Source organism: Taudactylus pleione, unplaced genomic scaffold (genome assembly GCF_031769625.1).
Source record: "Taudactylus pleione unplaced genomic scaffold, aTauple2 ptg000041l, whole genome shotgun sequence".
NCBI lineage: Eukaryota > Metazoa > Chordata > Amphibia > Anura > Myobatrachidae > Taudactylus > Taudactylus pleione.
Genome location: NW_028284443.1, coordinates 53,699,968 through 53,717,240, shown reverse-complemented (window position 1 = coordinate 53,717,240; position 17,273 = coordinate 53,699,968). Strand labels below are relative to the sequence as shown.

Below are 17,273 nucleotides of genomic sequence, written 5' to 3'. Positions count from 1 at the left end.
CTTCTAAAATTCACTTCTAAAAACGCTCACTTTAGTAAATTTACCCCTTAGAGTCAGGAGAGAATAGAATGTCCAACTAATAATGACATGAAAAGTTACGGTTAGGTTACATCAGGCATGTCAAATATGCGGCCCGAATAAACAATTTCTACGGCCCCAGAGTGTGGGCTCACATATGTATAATATGCAGCCCACACCCCTGCCACGATCGGAGCACTACTAAGGGCATTACTGGGGGCACTACTAAGGCCATTACTGGGGGCTCTGCATAAAGGGGCATTAGGGGGGCTCTGCATAAAGGAGCATTACTGGGGGCTCTGCATGAAGGGGCATTACTAAAGGCATTACTGGGGGCTCTGCATAAAGGGGCATTACTGGGGCTCTGCATAAAGGGGCATTACTGGGGGCTCTTCATAAGGAGCATTACCGGGACAGCGAGGACTGGAGCGGTGCCCAGCCACCGTCATGAAGAAAGGCAAGTGCTGCACAGACATTATTGGGGGTACTACTAACGGCATTACTGGGGGATCTGCATAAAGGGGCATTACTGGGGGCACAACTTAAGGGGCATTACTGGGGGCTCTGCATAACGGCATTACCGTGGGGCTCTGCATAAAGGGGCATTACTTACTGGGGGCACTACTAAGGGCATTACTGGGGGCACTACTAAGGCCATTACTGGGGGCTCTGCATAAAGGGGCATTAGGGGGGCTCTGCATAAAGGAGCATTACTGGGGGCTCTGCATAAAGGGGCATTACTAAAGGCATTACTGGGGGCTCTGCATAAAGGGGCATTACTGGGGGCTCTTCATAAGGAGCATTACCGGGACAGCGAGGACTGGAGCGGTGCCCAGCCACCGTCATGAAGAAAGGCAAGTGCTGCACAGACATTATTGGGGGTACTACTAACGGCATTACTGGGGGATCTGCATAAAGGGGCATTACTGGGGGCACAACTTAAGGGGCATTACTGGGGGCTCTGCATAACGGCATTACCGTGGGGCTCTGCATAAAGGGGCATTACTTACTGGGGGCACTACTAAGGGCATTACTGGGGGCACTACTAAGGCCATTACTGGGGGCTCTGCATAAAGGGGCATTAGGGGGGCTCTGCATAAAGGGGCATTACTAAAGGCATTACTGGGGGCTCTGCATAAAGGGGCATTACTGGGGGCTCTGCATAAGGGTCACTACTAAGGGCATTACTGGGGGCACTACTAAGGCCATTACTGGGGGCTCTGCATAAAGGGGCATTAGGGGGGCTCTGCATAAAGGAGCATTACTGGGGGCTCTGCATAAAGGGGCATTACTAAAGGCATTACTGGGGGCTCTGCATAAAGGGGCATTACTGGGGGCTCTTCATAAGGAGCATTACTGGGGGCACAAAATACTGTGGGCACTGCATAAGGGGCATTACTGGGGGCACTGCTAAGAACATTACTGGGGCACAACATAAGGGGCATTACTGGGGCACTACTAGGGCACTGCATAAGGGGCATTGCATAATGGGCACAAATTCAAGGGACATTGCAAAAGTGGCTGTAATACAGGGTAGAATTGCATAAGGGGACTACTACAGGGGGCACTGCATTGGTTTTTATTAATAATAAACCTTTCAAAATTGCATATAAGACTTTTTTTGTTGCGGCTCACAGACTCGTAGACCTTGAATATTCGCCCCGGTTGGTATTTTGAGTTTGACATGCCTGGGCTACATGTTCTGCTTAAATCCGCCACAGAAACTTGCGCCTTCTTCGCCAAGAATACGCCAACTGCCCTAGTAATGTGTGGTCCTAATACCTCTAGTGCCTCTTGTCCACTTTTCTTGTAGCATGCAACATATCAATCTGGAATTAGCCTGTGTGGAAGGCGCATGATCTTTCCATGATCCCAGTAAAAGCACGAATTATTGTTCTGCAATCCTAGTGCACTTTATTCTGGACAAATATAATGTGTGATTGCTCTCACAAGACATAGAGATGTCATTTTTTCTCTCATTTTCATCCACCGGTTGTAGATAAAAGAATGCCAAATAAATCTGTTGATTTATATGAAACGATGGATTGACTCTAATGGCTGTTTATATATAAACAGCCAGATGCGTTTATATATCTGCAGATATATCAGACATCTGCAGACACGCTCGCGATGTAACGGCCAATATATTGCCCAGCGTGTACCCAGCTTTAAAGCTGTCAAAAGAATAACAATAATTGATTGATATGAAACAAAAAGTAGGATGGACTCTAATGGGAGAATTACAGGCACTATGGTGCATAGGACCATTATATAGTAGCCATTTTCCTTGCAGAGGTAATTGCTTTACAGCTAGGTAGACACTGAGCAATATATATCGGGCGTTCAATCGAATGGCCGATATATTGAAAATGCATCGACGGGGGTGTACACCCGCTATACGTCGTTCACAGACATATCGCATCTGTTCTGCAGCACAGCAGATAGCCGATATATCTACAGATATATCAATGCATTTGGCTGTGTGTATGGCCGCCCATACACTTGATGCAGGGACCGCTGGTGACTGACAGCTCAACTGGGTGGGCAAATTCAAGGACATGGACTCCAGAAGACCTCTGAAGGTGTCCTGTGGTATCTGGCACCAAGACGTTAGCAGCAGATCCTTTAGGTCCGACAAGCTGATAGATGGCCTCCATGGCTCGGACTTGTTTTTCCAGCACATTCCAGAGATGCTCAGTTAGATTAAAATCTGGGTAATTTAGAGGCCAAATATATACGTTGAACTCTGTCATGTTCCTCAGATCATTCCTGAATAATATTTGCAGCGTGGCAGGGTGCATTATGTTGCTGAAAGAGGCCACTGTCATCAAGCAATAGCATGGGGTGTGCTTGGTCTGCAACACTGTTTAGGTAGATGTTATGTGCTAGAGAAACAGCCACATGAATGCCAGGACCCAAGGTTTCCCAGCAGAACATTGCTCAGAGCATCAAACTACCTCCTCTGGCTTGCCTCCTTCCCATATTGCATCCTGGTACTCTCTTCCCCAGGTACACTATGCATACGCATCGAGTCGTCCATATGATGTAAAAGAAAACGTGATTCAGCAGAGGCCCCCTTCTTCTATTACTCCATGATCCAGTTCTGATGCTAATGTGCTCATAGTAGGCATTTTCGGTGGTGGACAGGGGTCAACATGGGCACTCTGACCAGTCAGTGACTACATACGCAGCAAGCTGTGATGTACTGTGTGTTCTGACACCTTTCTATCATAGCCAGCATTAACTTTTTCAGCAATTTATGCTAGAGTAGCACTTCTGTGGGATCGGACTAGATGGGTTAGCCTTCGCTCCCCAGGAACATCAATGAGCCTTGGGCGCCAATGACCCAGTCGCAGGTTCACTGGTTCTCCTTTTTTGGTAGGTACTAACCATTGCATACTGGAAACACCCCATAAGACCTGCCGTTTTGTACTGTAGACGCTCTGATCCCATCATCTAGCCATCACAATTTGGCTCTGGTCAAAGTTGCTCAGATCCTTACGCTTGCCCATTTTTCCTTCTTTTAACACATCAACTTCAAGAATGGACTGTTCACTTGCTGCCTAATATATCCCGCCTCTTGACAGATGCCATTGTAGCGAGATAATCAATGTTATTATATTATAACAATCTATACAAGAAATAACATGACCTACAAATCCTTGCCCCTGTGATTTACGGGAGTTAAGGCAACAATTCTGATTCCTTCTACTATGTTTACCTTTTGTACAATTACTTTATTTGAAGTAAAGTTTATGAATCCTGGAAATAGTCATTGTAATGTTCCATGATTTTTCCTTTCATTTGTGTTCTTGAACATTGAAAAGGGTTGTCTGGAAGAAAAAAAACGGACTATTCTTTCCATTAATTCCGTTACTTCAAAGTACTCAGTAAACCTAAGACCCTTCTGCTGCCCTGCAGAGATCCCTCACTGCTGTCTGAGCCAACAAAGTTGGCACTGCCCTTGTTGAGTTGCCTTGAGGACATCTGATACTTTATACCATTCTTTTTTTTAGAAATTAAAACAATGAGTTTTCTGATCCATCTATAGATAGTCTGTTTAGTTGGCACCATGCCTTTTTTTTATTGTACAATAATGGGAAGAACAAAGAGATGCTCTGACTTCTGTATGTCTTGGACTCTTGAAATGGCTCTCACAAGAACCAGAGTATATAATGGCTCTTCATTCTCATCGTGGCAATGGATGGAAATGTACTCGATTTAGATGGAATAAAAATACCACTTTAAGTACCAAGGCTAAATTGGACCTCAACACCATGTCTGAAAAAAGGGCTGAGGGCAGGGCTCTGTGGGTGGCACCATGGATGCCCCATTGCATTTGCTTCTGGCTAGCAGAGTGCCAGGAATGGCATTCTGCAGCCAGCATCACTGAGGCAGTGCCACCTGCAGCGTCCTTTGGATGCCACAGACAGGCACCCTGCTATGTGTACAGCTGCTCGGAGCGTCTTTAAGACACTGTGGGCACTGCTGCACTTCCGGGTCCGCTGATGGCCCTGCCGCCCTATGCGCAATGTCATGAGCAAAGGGGCGAAGCCAGCACAGGGCGTTGTTAAGCCCTGTTTTGGCCCTGGAAAATTTTTAAGGAAAGTCCATACACTTGCAGTTTACTCACTCTCCTGGCCAAAGTAATCACCACCAATAAAATAACAGTGTCAAAAACCTAAAAGGTAACTTCCTACAGAGGCATCAAATTGGGATGACATTTAGTCATTCATTATTAAGTTCAAGTGCTATGGTGTTACTAAAGACAATCCGAGGACAGATTTTGGTTTTGTTACCGCTTCATAGAATCTGATGATTAATTATTCCAACGGTAGTTTCTTATCAAGAAGAACGCTTTGTGCTGAACTCTGCACTTCCACGGTTTATAGCACAAATCCATTTGCATAACCCACCTGCAGAACTCTAGCATCTGAGAGACTTTTGCATTCATTCGAATGAATTTAGTTCCAGCTCAGGAAATACATTTTCACCACACTCTATGTAGGAGCTTCCAAAAGGACTTAAACAATATAGTGGAGTGGAGATCTGTCTGCCTAATTCAGACTTGCTAGTTCCGGGTAAGGGATGTAGTCAGGATCCCGCCAGTGACCATCCTGGCGGTCACAATACTGGCATCAGAATCTAGATGTCAAAATACAGATGAATCTCGACAGTGAGTATTAGGGTTAGGCTGCGGTAGGGGATGGTTAGGCTACTAAAGGGGACATTTAGGGTTAGGCTGCCAAAGGGGATGGTTAGGATTAGGCTGCCAAAGGGGGATGGTTAGGGTGCAGAAGGGATGGGTTAGGGTCAGGATTAGAATACTCACTAAAATTTGTTGGGATTTTAACCATCGGGATTCCACTGCCAGTATTGTGACTGTCAGGATGTTTACAACTGGTATATATCGTGACCCACCCCTTGGTAAAGAACTCCTCCCTGATATAACAGATCCAACCAGATTGGCAGAATTGTTTGTTCCTGATATTCCTTGCGGTGCAAGCAATCAAAGCACTGGGTGGAAACACATAGCAAAGCTGAAAGTAGGGAAATTGTGGCGTGAAAAAAAACAGGCAACTTGGCTTTCTAACTTGTTGCCACTAGATGTATTTTTGGACATCTATACACCTCTTAGTTAAATTTTCCTTGAAGAACAGTTTTTAATCTGCGAAAGTCCACCACAAAATGTATTTTGCCCAATACATGGAGAGCTGGCAGGAAATAAATCTGCTTTACCCAATCATTATTTTTGTTATTCTGCTGATCATGTTTTTGTGTCTTGGTACCGCGTTGATGGTTAAAATAGGCTGCTACTGTCATATTGTTAGAAAACACCTTCAAATGGCTTCTCCTCAGTAGATAACGAGAAAATGGCTTCTCCTCAGTAGATAACGAGTGAGTAATTGTCTTCCAGACTGCTCTCATCTCCATCTGGCTTGATGGTAATTTCTTTTCCTACATAGTCCACGACCCTTGTGCTGCTTGCTGCAACTGAACGTACTCACATCTGTTGTCAAGACCAGGTATGGCAGTTGAGAAAGAGAACTTGTTCTGTTGTTTAATCCACATTTCTCCACCAAGTGGCGTACTGCTGCGAATGAATGTGGTGATGCAAGGGATTTTGCTTGCGACTATATTTTAGTAGGACAAACTGCACTTTTCCAATGAGCCACCTTGCACATGGAACTGTATCTAGAGTTGAGAAAAACAACCCCCTTAGATAAAGACCAGTACGAACCTGAATTTTGTGTTGTGACTGTACTAAAGCTGACAGCGCATGACTTTTCATGCACCTTTCCTCTGACAGCCCCACTATGTTGTGAAGGGTGTCTATCTGCACTCTCAAAAAATGTATTTGCTGGGTGAAGTTAAGATTCATGACTCTTCTCCCAATAACCTGAGTCACTCTGGTCTGCACAATTTCTATTGGCTTTCCTGCAATTAGAAGATCATGGCCATATTGCATCTACAATAAAAGTGGCCACAACTTTGAGAAATGTCCTCAGTGATGTTGCCAGGCTGAAGAGGGGGCATGAAAACTGATAATTGTCGTCTATCGTAATACTACTACCCTTACACTTTCAGAAAGGTAGAAAAAAAAAAACCTTTAATAAAAGGTACTGGAATTGAGATACAGTGATCATGTTCTAGCTGAGCCTCGAGTTGAGCTATGAGCCTTCTCTGTAAAGATCAGGAGAAGGCAGGCTAGGACTGTGATCCACTTACTGCTAAGTTTTACACATCATCAGAACAGGGTTCTACATGTGAGCTGCTAAACACAGGATTATTAGGCAGCTGGGTGAGAGCTGGCTGTTTGGTTATTTAAAATGTATTTGACCTAATATCTGACATTAATTCTAAGTATTTATAACTGTTGTTGTGCATGGCTGACGGTCTTTCAGGGACATCAGTTATCTCTATGGTTTATGGCAAGTGAACGATTTAAGATGCATGCAATTACCAAACCACCCTACATACTTCAGATAATGCTGTGAGAAACAGAACCAACACAACACTTTAATACTGAAATAAATTGTCTTTTTCACCCTGCTTGTCTGAGGAAAAGAAAACGGTAATTGATATGCGATTGTGTGAAAAAAAAAGAAATATTTCTCTACACACATATAGGCCCCTATACTGAATTGCACGCAATGCCAATATTCGTGAAAATGGTAAATGTTTTCCTACTGCATTACAATCTCGCACAGTACATGTGTCCCATGATGTGTACACACAGAGTCGCAGTAGCGATTGAGACGCAGTGTCTCAGCAAATGTATTGGGTGTCCCAGAGCAGTGACTGGGAGGTGGCTGTTCAGACACACAGAGATACATGGGAGAAATATTGGATGTGGGAATGAGAGGTGACACAGCAGTCAGTGGAAGAGCAGAGAGGGTGCTAGTGTGGAGAGAAGTGAAGTTGGAAAGGTAGGAGGTATTGGAGTGATTGAGGGTTTTATATATATGAGGTTCAGGAGTTTACAACTGTATTCGAAGACGGATGGGGAGCCAATGAAGCAGATAAGCGGCGAGAGAAGTAAATGAGACAGGTAACCACCTTAAGGGTAGATTGCAATTGGGAGAGTTGAGTGAGAGGAAGGACAGTTAGGAGCAGGTTACAGTAGTCCACATGGAAAATGTCAAGTGCATGAATGAGAGATCTGGGTGGAGTCCATGTCTAGGTTCTTACTCGAGAAATACTGCGAAGGTGAAGATGGCATGACTGTGAGAGATACTGAATGTGGAGAGTGAAGAAGAGGGATGAGTTGAAGGATGACTCCCAAGCACCAAGCAGTGGTCTTGGGGATAAGAGAGATAATGGTGCTGTCAGCAGATAAATAAAATAGGAGAGGGGAGGGGAGGTATAGGAATCCAGAATGGTTGAAAACAATGACTTTTGTTTTGAACATCTGGAGGTTGTTAAAGCAATAACACATCCAGGGAGAGATGGCAAATAGAACATTGGAGACAGAAGAAAGGACAGAGGGAGGTCAAGGGAGGAGAGGGAAATGTGGGTGTTACCAGCATAGAAGCATTATTTTGGGGTCAGAAGTGGCTGAGGAGTTCTCCAAGCAAGTAGGTGTAACAAGAAGAGAAGGGGACAAGGGACAAACTCTCATGGGACACTGAAGGCAGAGGTAGAGGTGGAGTTGAATTTGGCAGCAAGAAGATCATTAGTAACTTTAGTGAGGGAAGTTTATGTGGCATGAGTGAATACAAGATCTAAGAGAGTGGAAGCAGAAGAAACTGGCAAGAGGATATAGACAAGTCATTCAAGGATCTTGAAGGCAAATGGGAGAGAAATAGTTGATAGACTAAGACAAATCTAGGAGGTTTTAGGTCTCAATAATGCTCCACACATTTAAAATTATGAATTTATACCAAAATTAATAACTTCTATATCCCCAAATACAAAACAAAGATTAATTAATTTTGTCAGCCTGTATTCATTTAATTCTGGATATTATTGTTTTTAGTTATACCAAAATAGTAATATTATTATATTAAATAATAAAGAGTAAACACCTGTACAAAAAATAACTACATTAATTTGTAATAATAATAATAATAATAATAATAATAATAATAACAATAATAATATTAGGATGTTCAAAGATGGATCCCATTTCTAGAAACCACTGTGTCTGGGCACATATTAAATACAAGTATTTTCATTGTAAATTACTGACCTGATACTCAGCCAAGACAACATGGGAGTTGTTCCTCCACCAATTATCCAGACTGTAAAGAAGACTATTAGGAGGGTCGTGGAAAACATCATCTGATGAGCATATGTAGCAGTATCACGAATAGAAAGTGCAAATGCCATAGCTCCCCGGAGACCTGTTGAAAATATACTGATCATTTGACTTTCCTTCCTTTAAATCATCTAATATCCTTATGAAATTGCAGAATTACTGAAATCATTGATAGGAGAAAATAAATATCAGTGTAGAGATAAATATGTGAATTTTAGAAAAGACCTGAAAGGAAATGAAGGCAGTGTGTATTCATAATTGTAATTGTTCTGTTTTTAATTCCTGTGACTTCTGCCTCTGTGTACATAGTTTGCCAGAGAGAGATTGGGGCATATAAAGACTAACACTAGCAACTCATTAATAAAACCAATTCATAGGTGTTGTAACTACTCGCCTTAGTGCTCTCAGATATCCCCATTTATCTTTTGGGTAATTAGCTACAGAGATGCATACCCGTCTCAAAAGGAAATGATCAGCCGCAAATTAAATACAGCACAAATTGCTAGCCATAGACCAAAATTTATATTTAATTACAAATTATAAGCCAAGCCAAAGTCAGAACAACAAGGTTGGCAAATCAGGCTGTAAAAAAGGAATAGCCATGGAAAGTTTAGATTGTTTAATACAGATTTAGACTAGTACGGTCTAGATTTCTATAAAATGTTTTAGAGATAAGTACAGTTTATATAAATGTGGGAAGTTTACTTATTAAAGTGGTCCATTCATCAGGTGATGGGCTATTCTATTTTTCGCCTTACTACTAGTGCCATCAGCAAACTAAATCCTTATAACAACATTATACAACATTAACCTACCCGAAAACATCATCATGTGCTGAAAGTTCCAGCCAATCTTGTGTCTTCTGCCCAAGTTCAGAAAAAATGAAAGTGGATATATATGAGCTGCTCTACCAACAAACACCGCTATCTGAACAGGCAGCAGTCAAGGACTCAACGGCTAATCAATAGTTCTCAATACTTAGAAAATAAAAATCGCTATAAACCTTCAGTAAACCTTTTTTGACTAGGAGACTATGGGGACAAGCCTATTAGGTGCGAATTGCGAATAGCAAGTTTGTTTCTTGAAACTCGCAGACTTCGCACTAATGCGCACTCCCGAGAACTCTCCAATCCAATTAAAAATGCTTATTGCGGTACTCGCAGCGGAAGGGTGCGAACTGACTGCCAAATGAGATGTGAAAAGTGTATAAAATATTGGGGAGACCATCCTGAACCCCCCAAAATTGATCATTTCGTTAGCAGGACCATATAGAAGGCTGTTTGTGGGCATTAGGAAGGTACTGTAGGTTTTTAAATGGTGTCAAATGGCTGATTTGTGCTTTTTTTTTTAAATGTAAAAAAATTATAAAAAGCAAACACTTTTTGTTTAATCTCAAACAAATTAAACGAAAAATGCAAAAATGACTTGTAATTATTGGACTAATTAAGCTAATTGGAAACCTCCAATTGCCCAATTAGTCATTAAAGGGGTGTCCAAGGGTTGCAGCACAGTGTGTTGACATTTAACCTTAAAATAAATATTTTCCTTTACATCTCTCACCCTCAGGGAGCTGCGAATGGAAAAATGCGAATTCCGTCTCACTGGTAAAGTGCGAGTTGCTAATTGGATTGAAAAATGAATTCGCTGTGCAAATTCGAAGAGAAAATAGCACCTAATAGGATTGCCCCTTTGTGTCTTTACAACCAGCACTTAACATTATTTAAATATTTTCTTTTAACCAGCACTTACATTTTGCTATTTGGTAGGCTATTAGATACACTTTTATATTATTCCATTGTGGTATAATGTTCAAATATTTCATTATAAAGAAATATAAAAGCTAAATATATAAAAAAATTAATTAAACACTTTTCCTATGTTTACATTTGTGAAGATTTTAAAGCAACGAATGCACCCAATAAATAGGTACTTAAACAAGCTCCTTTGTATCGTCAAGTTCTTTTTAAATAACATATGTAAACTTTGTCTAGTTTAGGAAAATATAATTTTAATCAGCATAAGCTGCTTGTGTGTCCTATTCACAACACTCTGCGAATTTAGATGCATTTTAAGGGAAAAGTCGCACAAAAAGAAGCTCAGCACTACAGTGATCATGCGTTATATGTAACGTGACTTGTAGCACACAGAGGATAGATGTATGAGGACACATCTGTAGTTAGTGAAATCTTGGATTACATTTACTAAGCAGCACTTTAGAAAGCCACTGCGTCTTTGGTGATTTCAGACGCTGCCTTTAATGGGGCAATGATGTTAAATACAAAACACGTCTAGCTTTCTACTTAACATTATTGAACCTTTAAAATCAGTGACCAAACTCCACCAAAGACATAATGGCTTTGAAAAGCACCGCTTGGTAAATTTACTTCCTAGCTTTACTCACAAATGTACACACACTCCAAACACTCTAGATCTGGTAGTAAAAGTGTAAACAATTCTCTGACTAGTATTAAAAGGGATAAATACTTTGCCGTTTAACATTCAACAGTTAACAAATACTAGCAATTTTTATCTGCAACAGGCTAATGCATTCTTTACAGCATAAGAACACAACTTATTACATTTCAGATTTAACATACAAAAGGTTGTACAGCACTCACACTTACATGAACTTACAAGTAAAGTGCACAGACATAAAATCAGTTTTTCTTTGACTGGCTAGCCCTGAGGTCTGGATAGGTGTCAAAAAGCTCCCCAAACACAAGACATAGCTTAATGAAGGCTCTTAGAAAATGCGCACTTTCCCCACCAGGTGACACAGGGCCTGATTCAGAGCCGGACGCTCTGACCAGAGCGCTCGCTGTGAATCAAGGCCCTCCTCCATGAAAATGGAGCGGCCTCCTGGCCGCTCGCATAGCTGTGGGTGACCACTCACAGCATATGCGAGCGGCCAAAAAGATGGTCGCGATGGTCACGCCCCCGGCACGCCCACCAAAGGGGGCGTGCTGTCTATCAACATCGACAGCACACCCCCTTTGGTGCGAGACCCGGAGCGACAGCTTGGCTGTCGCAGTCCGGATCTCGCGCATTCGCACGACGGAGCTCCCTCCGTCGTGCGCATGCGCAGTGGGGAACATCGACCCACTTGCGAGCGTACTGCCGCTCGCGAGTGGGTCTGAATGATCCCCACAGTTCACTCAGAGGGGTATATTTACTAAAGTGTGAGTTTTTAGAAGTGGAGATGTTGCCCATAGCAACCAATCATATTCTACTTATTTATCTAGTACCTTCGAGAAGATAAGCTACACTCTGATTGGTTGCTATGGGCAACATCTCCACTTCTAAACATCCGCACTTTAGTAAATATACCCCTTAGTTTCCGTAAGACAAAATAGTCATTGGAAATGTCAGCCTAACTAGATTAACGCATGAAGTACCTGCACAGAGACTTCAATGGTACGCCTTTCATGAAGTAGAGAACATATCTATCTCCATAGCTTATATGTTTAGCTTGTGATTACACCTTCATCACAACATCACATGACAGCATCTATTGATCTACTACCACCCGTCCACTTGCATATTTACTTGTGATCAATATTTGTCTATATGTATAAAAAACTGCATAGATTTACAATATATAAAAAAGCTATATAAAAGGGCCATGCCTGATTTACAGTCAAATAGGTTCAAATTTATCAGGAAATATTTGTATCAGTTAACAGAAGGTAATTATATATTAATTGTTGAATTGTATGCACATGTAAGTGGGCCTTGGTCTTTTTCATAAATACTTTATAACCATGGTTTGTGAACTACTGTTACAATGGTAGTTTAATATTATAGCAGCATTCACACATTAAATTCTCATGTTGCACTGTTTCATTAGAATAAGGTATATCCTTTACTGGGATCAGTATAATGTCAGATCTATGCGTAAAGAAATGAAAACAATTTAGACCAGTTTTCCCTTTTTTGGTATTTGTTAATTTAATCTGAATATATTTATCTGAGATTTCAATCATAATATCAACATAGTCATTGTGGATTAGTAACAAACACCCCATTATTTATTTAGATACATATTAAGAGGCCTATGTATCAAGCTGTTTGTTATATAAAAATTATATTAAAGGATTGTTCCTATGTACTAATGGCACAATGCAGAAGATTTCGCAGAAACCTTCGGCAAAGTGCTATTTAGCGCTACAGATTGCAGTCCCCATTATCATCAATGGGGACTATGATCTGGCTCCTATGTACTAAACTCCAAATAGTGGAAGCCGACACTGTGCGCATGCGTATATACCCTCAGAGAAGTCTTTCACAAACGAGATAAAAAAAAGGATACAAAAGCCCCAATAATAAAAATGGGACTAAAAACATGTTTCTGGAAGGTGAACAATGCTAGGCCCATGTATGAAAATATGAAGTTTTCAGCCAGAAAGTGCAGGACCTCGAACAGCTGCAGTAAAACAAAGAGAAGTTCAATGAGGTATGTGCAACAACTGATCTCATAAATACAGGTCCAGAATACCTTTACTGTATACATATCTCACTTAAACAGAGACTTCTAGACAGAGCCACCAATAAATATGCCAGTATGTAACCCAATCACTCAATCCCAGTGTTCTCTTAATGCCACAAGATCCCACATTCAGGGAACGGACTTTGTTGGATATGGGATACTTACAAATGAATCACCCATTTAGTAGACACAATGCTAAGAAATATATATTGAAATTAAGTCGGACAGAATGGAAAATGTAATAGGGTGCATTTTTTAACAAAGTTGCGCAATTCGGGTGAGTTGCTGGCGAGACTGAAGTTGCTGTATGTAACAGAATGCAAGTACATGCAAACTCTCCAGAATCTTGAACCAGCGGTTTTCAGCAAGGCACAATGCACCCTCCATAGGTTTCTAATGGTAAAGGCTGCGAGTTCTAAACTTGCTGGAATCACACCAGAATAACTCACACGGCAATAGATGGGCCAGAGGGCTGCAAGATGGCTGTTAATGAAGTTATTGCACTGTGCTCAATCTTTTTTGATATTCTTAAATATAAATGACAAAAAAAATAAAATAATAGGTTTCTACCCTGTAAACATAACCTGCACTAGTGCTTGTGCCGGTAATGGAAAATTTGGGGTGAAAAAAAAGCATGTGGAGTCCCCCCCCCCCCCCCACCCCCAATTTACCATTATCAGCACTAGACTTGACCAAGCAAGGCTAGTGGAACTATAGACCCAAGTATCCGGGTTACCTATATGGAATAAAGAGAACCTTCCCAGTTGGCTGTGTGGGGGAAGAGTTTAGTACTGTATATCCAGTAGATTGTGACATAGAAATTGTTACACCCTTATTTCACACTTTAAAGATTCTGTAAGTGGCAATTGTCTGGATTACATTGTACAACTTAAAATAACTGTTCTCTAAAAGGCTAATGTAGTCCATTTTATTTCACAGTATAGACGAGCATGAGAGTAAAATCTTACCTGTTTAGTTCTGTCTCTTGACTCGGGTGATAAATTATTATATGTATAATGTGCTTGTGTGATACCACAGAACAAGACTGCAACTACACCTGCAAGCAAAAAAGACAGTGACTCAAGCATTAGCACAGCACAAACCAGTACAACGCCATTCAGTCATACAGAACGCCTCCCATGACGCTACTAGTATAGGGAATTCCCTACCAAGCTAGATCGCTATGCAGTCGGGAAGCCGGCGGACCTCATCCCGACAGCCGGCTTCCCGGCTATCATATCCCGGCAAGGGTCTAAAGACAGGCGTTGATATGCCGACACCTGTGATTAGACATACGCCGGGAGCCCGACGCCCCCGGCATCCCAATCGAAGGGGCGCCCGCCAGGCATGGGTCCGGCAGTAAATCATACAGATTCCGCTAGATCAGACTCTCCCACAACCTGCCAACCTGAAAACACACTCTGATACTAATCTCTTCATTGGAGCTTATCCTACTTAAGAATAAACTACCCACACTAATGCCCTTTCCACTGTCCCAATATCCACACTGAGCAACACTTGCTCCTCTTGCTTCAACTGTGTCCTCTTCCAAATACAATGTTTTCTCTATCATGTATGTTTTAGTTTAAACTTTGCCCTGTTTTCCCACCATTTGATCTGCAGGGCACTGTGGCACCTTACAAAATTAATAATATTAATAACAACAACTACTATTAATTAAGCTCCTGGTTGAGAAACACATGCCACCCTATGAAAGCATTACAAATCAAGATAAACTCCTCTTGCATGCATGTTATAATAAATATTTCATTATTGATAATTGAAATGGTAAACCAGAACTACACCAGAGAAAATATTTGATAGGTTGTAGAGAAGGGTGAGCTACACTGTAATGGAACAGCTCTGGTTACACATAAAATGATCCAGACACTGACCACTGTGTGTCTCAGAGTACATTCCACGCACAACCTCAGACACCGACTTCACAGACTAAGCATTAAGCAATGAATGGGAAGCTCAGCAAGCTACACTGTACACTGCAGCAGACTTTTTTTTTTTTTATTACTTGATTTGCCTGTTCACATAGAAACATAGCTCACATTATATCGTCTTCTGACGCTGAGCGATTTCATTGTTTTTCCACCTAGTGGTGGCTTATGGAAACACACCATATCACATAATATTAATACAGGTTGAGTCTCCCATATCCCAAATACTCGGGACCAGGGGCATTTTGGATATTAGAATATTCCGTATTTTGGAATATATGCATACCATAATGAAATATCTTGGGAATGAGACCCAAATCTAAACACAGAATATGTGTTATATAATATTTTCAATAATTTTGTGGCACAAAGCTTGTGTACAATCATGAAATTCATTTGTTTCATATACACCTTATACACAAAGCCTGAAGGTAATTTTATACTTTATTTTGAATAATTTTGTGCCTTAAACAAAATTTGTGTACATTGAACCATCAAAAAGCAAATGTTTCACTATCTCAGTCATGCTAAAAAAAATTCTGTATTTCGGAATATTTGGATATGGGAGACTCAACCTGTACAGCGTAATATGGAAATTTCCTTCACTAAAGTAATTTGGGACCAAATGGTATTTGGAGAGAATCGTACTAAAAATGTTACATGAATGAAATGTACGCAGAGCATGTATATTGTGCTGTGTGACTCAAATTACTATGTTCATGTGCCAGCTTAGACAAATGACACAGTAGCCTGAATGGTGGCACAGTCAAATCATTTACAGGAAAAAAGTCAACATTGTCCTTCCCTCCTATCACATAGGCAAACGCAGAGCGGGTTTCCGGTTGTCTGGAAACCCCCTCCCCAGCCCACACCATGACGACCACAATAGAAATAGCATATAATACTAAAGTAGCATGTTTTTAAGATCCCCCTCAGTGTCACAAATTATATAATTAGCACCACCTGTTGAACTTTTAAAATGTGTGAGCCAGTAATGAATACATTTGTGCACCAACTAGGAGATCTGGAAACCATGCACTGTTAGAGGTCCACTGATATAGACCATCTATAGGGTCAATTACACTGTACAACAAATTAATACTTTTAATTTGTTTCCTTTCTAAAAATAGCCATACATTACTAATTTGAGGTCAAGAAAAACTAAAATGATTTCAGAATGTTTTTACTAGCTCTACTTTTTGAACTACATTACTTGCACTATACTGTATGTACATTAGTAATAAAGTCATAGTGGAAAGATATTGTAAAATAATCTGATACTTTCTTGATAGAAAATAAATAACAGTTGTTTTAATTCAATCAATCACAAATAAGAACACAAAACGAAAGTACTATCTAATATAGTGGCCTATTCATGGGGGTGCTTTCTCTTTGTTGTCGCCTGTACTCCTCTTCTGGGGCATCTCTTGTCACTGTCCAACAGTAGTGATTCACCTACCCTGATATCTTTGTTCCATTGCTGAAATGTCTTGGTGGAATCGCTCACTATGCTTGTCACTCAGTGCACCACAGTATCTTGTGTTGGTAATCCCGTGAATCGCATATATTTGAATAGGGGAGGGGACAAATAACCGATTAATTTAATTGGGTCATTAGGCTCCGCCCCCTCTGCGCAGAACGTAGATTGCTGGTAAGATTCTCTCCATTCTGCCCACTTCACTAGGAATACCCCTACATCGTCATAAATGGGCTATATCTCGGAACACAGAGCTAACAGAGTTTTAAATGTCATATTCATTCTTTGCATGCTGAAATCAATTAGAAGTAACTATTTTCACATCGGAAACATTTTCATTGTTGTGCAGGGTTATTAATACTGTATAATAATACAGTGTATAAGGAGACCAATCTGTACATATACAGTCAGGTGCATAAATATTGGGACATTGACAGAATTTTCAGATTTTGGCCTCTATTCACCACCACAATGGCTTTGAAATGAAACAAACAATATGTGCTTTAACTGCAGACTTTCAGATTTAATTTGAGGGTAATTACATCCAAATCAGGTGAACGGTGTAGGAATTACAACGGTTTC

The 17,273-nt window shown here is 41.0% G+C and overlaps 1 protein-coding gene across 2 annotated transcripts in view; it reads right to left on the bottom strand.

Moving 5' to 3' along the window:
• The window catches only part of SLC9A7 (solute carrier family 9 member A7), a 136,470-nt gene that overhangs the window by 34,610 nt on the left and 84,587 nt on the right, over positions 1-17,273 (bottom strand). For both annotated transcript variants that reach the window (XM_088458795.1, XM_088458800.1), the window contains exons 9-12: positions 14,234-14,322; positions 13,089-13,202; positions 9,595-9,706; positions 8,711-8,864 (exon numbers count right to left, since the gene is read on the bottom strand). In XM_088458795.1, the coding sequence (XP_088314921.1) occupies positions 8,711-8,864; positions 9,595-9,706; positions 13,089-13,202; positions 14,234-14,322 (469 nt within the window). The remainder of the gene's footprint in view (positions 1-8,710; positions 8,865-9,594; positions 9,707-13,088; positions 13,203-14,233; positions 14,323-17,273) is intronic.